The following is a 3,016-nucleotide window of genomic DNA, read 5'->3' on the forward strand; positions in this document are numbered from 1 at the left end:
TAATAACTCATTTCGAATTACTGATTTATTTCATCTTTCACATGATGACAGTAAATAATATTTGACTAGATATTTTTAAGACACTTCTATACAGCTTAAGGTGACATTTAAAGGCTTAACTAGGTTAATTAGGTGAACTAAGCAGGTTAAGATAATTAGGCAAGTTATTGTATAATAAAGGTTTGTTCTGTAGACTATCGAAAAAATTAGCTTAAAGGGGCTAATAATTTTGACGCTAAAATAATATTTAAAAAAATTAAAAACTGCTTTTATTCTAGCCGAAATAAAACAAATAAGGCTTTCTCCAGAAGAAAAAAATATTATCAGACTGTGAAAATTTCCCTGCTCTGTTAAACATCATTTGGAAAATATTTTAAAAGAAGAAAAAAATTTAAAGAGGGCTAATAATTCTGACTTCAACTGTAAATGTGCGTCAATCAAAATGAAATGCATGAACACTTTTTATTTTAAAATGATACTTTTCAGTTGTAATATATATTTTTAAAGGTGCAGTATGAAGAATTGACAACGTCATTGCAGTCCAAGTTTAAAATATTGTTTTTTTTTACTTGTATAAAAAAATAGTTTCTATTGAAAGAAAACTCCAGAACACCTCAAACAATAATCACAGAACACAACAAAGAAGCAGTTATTACATTCATATAATTTGGCTCCAAGATTTCAAATGCATGAGCTACAATACGTCTGATATTTCCAATGAAAAAACAGCTTACTGACCATTGTAAAACAATGAAGACCAAATCCAGTGACTGTAACCAATGAAATGGGTTTATGAAAATCCTACAAAATGTTTTTCAGTTACTGTCACATGAGACTGAGAAATTACAAAAAATTACAGAACAGTTAAATATACCTCAACACTGTAATATCCTGAAAATAACCCAACAGGTGCATCCTGAAACACCCACTTCCTCCATATTTGCGATAGATTAACAATGGGTTATTATTTTGATAAAACACACACACGGCAAGTTAAAAACGCATTGCAAGATGTCGCATATCACACCCAGTGTATTGAATCAATGCTTGTTTAAAATAAAAATGAAAGTTCGGTTTGATAAGATCACTAAAGGAAACCCTATGTCAGTCTTTTGACAGGACCTGCTGGTTCCATATTTATAAAAACCAAGTACAGGAGAGCAGACACAATCACAAACACTAATATCTGAAGCCAAATTGGGACCAAACGCGTTGAACTATTTTCTGGTGTTTTCTGCGTTTGAGGCTCCGCAGGTGTGCTTCTTGAAATATTACGGTAAGACGATTGAGTCCGATATACGACAGGCCTTCAAAAAAACAAACAAAAAAGAAACTCGAATGCATTAATGTATCAATACGTTTCCTCTAATATTCAAAGATCTTAAGTATAATTAAAAGCCATCTTACTCATCTACGTAGTCCATCGCTCTATAATCTGTCCAAGTTCTAATAAACCGAAAATATAAGTATTATTTAACGGTTTGATCCTAAAATGTTTCAATTGTTGTGCATTTTAGAAGAACTTACCTGTCACTTACATCACCGTATTGTTGCTGAATGAATGTACATTTAACATTAGTAAGATTAGCAACAGGTTTGAAACTAGTTTTATTGAATGCTGTAACCGTTTATACTCACAGGTCTGCGATGATGAATGTAAGTGACATCCTCTGTAATGTAAAGGTGTGAGCTGTTAAAATCACAGACATTATTATTTATGTGTTGTGTGTTGATTGTTACGTAAGCTTTACCTTCCTCCCTGTAATATGTCCTGTCAGATTGAGGTTGAGGCTTTTTGCTTTTAGCAATGGCTTCTCTCAGCTTCTTCTCATAAAGAGCTCTGGTGGAATCTGTTGGTTTAATATACACACACAAATCACATGCAATAAAAATGTCATTAAAGATCCTGAAGGAATGTAAACAATAGCCAAGGGTCGTTATGCTTGAACTTAAATCATGAATACACATTTAGAACTGGTTCAAATCAATTGTTATTTTTGAGCAGGGATGGACTTAACCAATAACCGAGATAAGCAGCTGCTTAGGGCCCAGGGGAATTATGGGGTCCCGATGAATGCCAAGAAGCTTATACTAAGCATGTAGCTCTTCTAAATTTTCTATCATATCTGGTGAAATCTGTCTTTAACTATTAAGATCTTAATGTTATTACTTCTTTTCAAAATTGGGGGGCCCCCTATGAAAAATGGAACATTCCTTCCGTACTGCCACAAAATCTATAGAGAAAGAATGTTTTGAGTTTCAATGGTAGGCCCCATACCTGGAATTGCTTAAGGCCCCTAAATCAATAAGTCCGCCAATGTTTTTGAGTTTACACAGATATGAAGATGTTTTACTGATTATTATAATATGTATTTGTGTTTGAAAAAAAAAATTATACTGTGGTTGTGTAAAACAATATTAAAAATAATAAAAATAAATGGTAAATCATAATAATCTTAACAGCATTTCCGCCAATGCAATAAGTTAATGTACTAAAAACAGTAAAATCTATTTTAAAAATAAGAACTGTTACACTGAATATCTTAGATGGTTTTATCTATTTTAAACAATACGATTTTAAAAATGCTAATCGCTTTGGGGGGTTGTTGTTGGTTTTAACTGCACACATTTGAACATACAAAACACTAAATATTGTTATTAAGGTAAAGTTGGTTTTATGTTCACACATTCATTCAGTGACAACTTGTGACATGCCTCCTATATTATTTACTATAGTACTTTAAATATTATTCAACTTGAAATCACATGCAAGTATGTCTTCAAAACAACATTAACAGTATTTATTTTACTATGAAAAATATTGAACTTTGTTAGTCATTGGCTGCTAATATGATGTTACGACTTACAATTTGCACAAAAAAAATAAGTTTTCTGAAATTATATTATTTGAAAGTCTGAAAGTGTTAATCAAGGCTGCACATTATATCATTTCAGCATGGATATGGCAACGTGTGTGTCTGCAATAGTCACATCGGCAATGTTGATCATCACAACA

General features: G+C 31.9%; 1 protein-coding gene across 2 annotated transcripts in view; it reads right to left on the minus strand.

The window, feature by feature from the left end:
* Window positions 1–542: 542 nt before the first annotated feature.
* Window positions 543–3,016, minus strand: part of si:ch211-150o23.2 — a 3,617-nt gene continuing 1,143 nt past the window's right edge. The window contains exons 3-7 of one of the 2 annotated variants that reach the window (XM_073909539.1): window positions 1,752–1,850; window positions 1,639–1,670; window positions 1,528–1,553; window positions 1,408–1,446; window positions 543–1,307 (exon numbers count right to left, since the gene is read on the minus strand). In XM_073909539.1, the coding sequence (XP_073765640.1) occupies window positions 1,100–1,307; window positions 1,408–1,446; window positions 1,528–1,553; window positions 1,639–1,670; window positions 1,752–1,850 (404 nt within the window). In that variant the 3' untranslated portion in view covers window positions 543–1,099. The remainder of the gene's footprint in view (window positions 1,308–1,407; window positions 1,447–1,527; window positions 1,554–1,638; window positions 1,671–1,751; window positions 1,851–3,016) is intronic. The other variant, NM_001386329.1, reaches the window with a different exon arrangement.

The sequence above is a fragment of the Danio rerio genome, chromosome 8, assembly GCF_049306965.1.
Source record: "Danio rerio strain Tuebingen ecotype United States chromosome 8, GRCz12tu, whole genome shotgun sequence".
Classification (NCBI taxonomy): domain Eukaryota; kingdom Metazoa; phylum Chordata; class Actinopteri; order Cypriniformes; family Danionidae; genus Danio; species Danio rerio.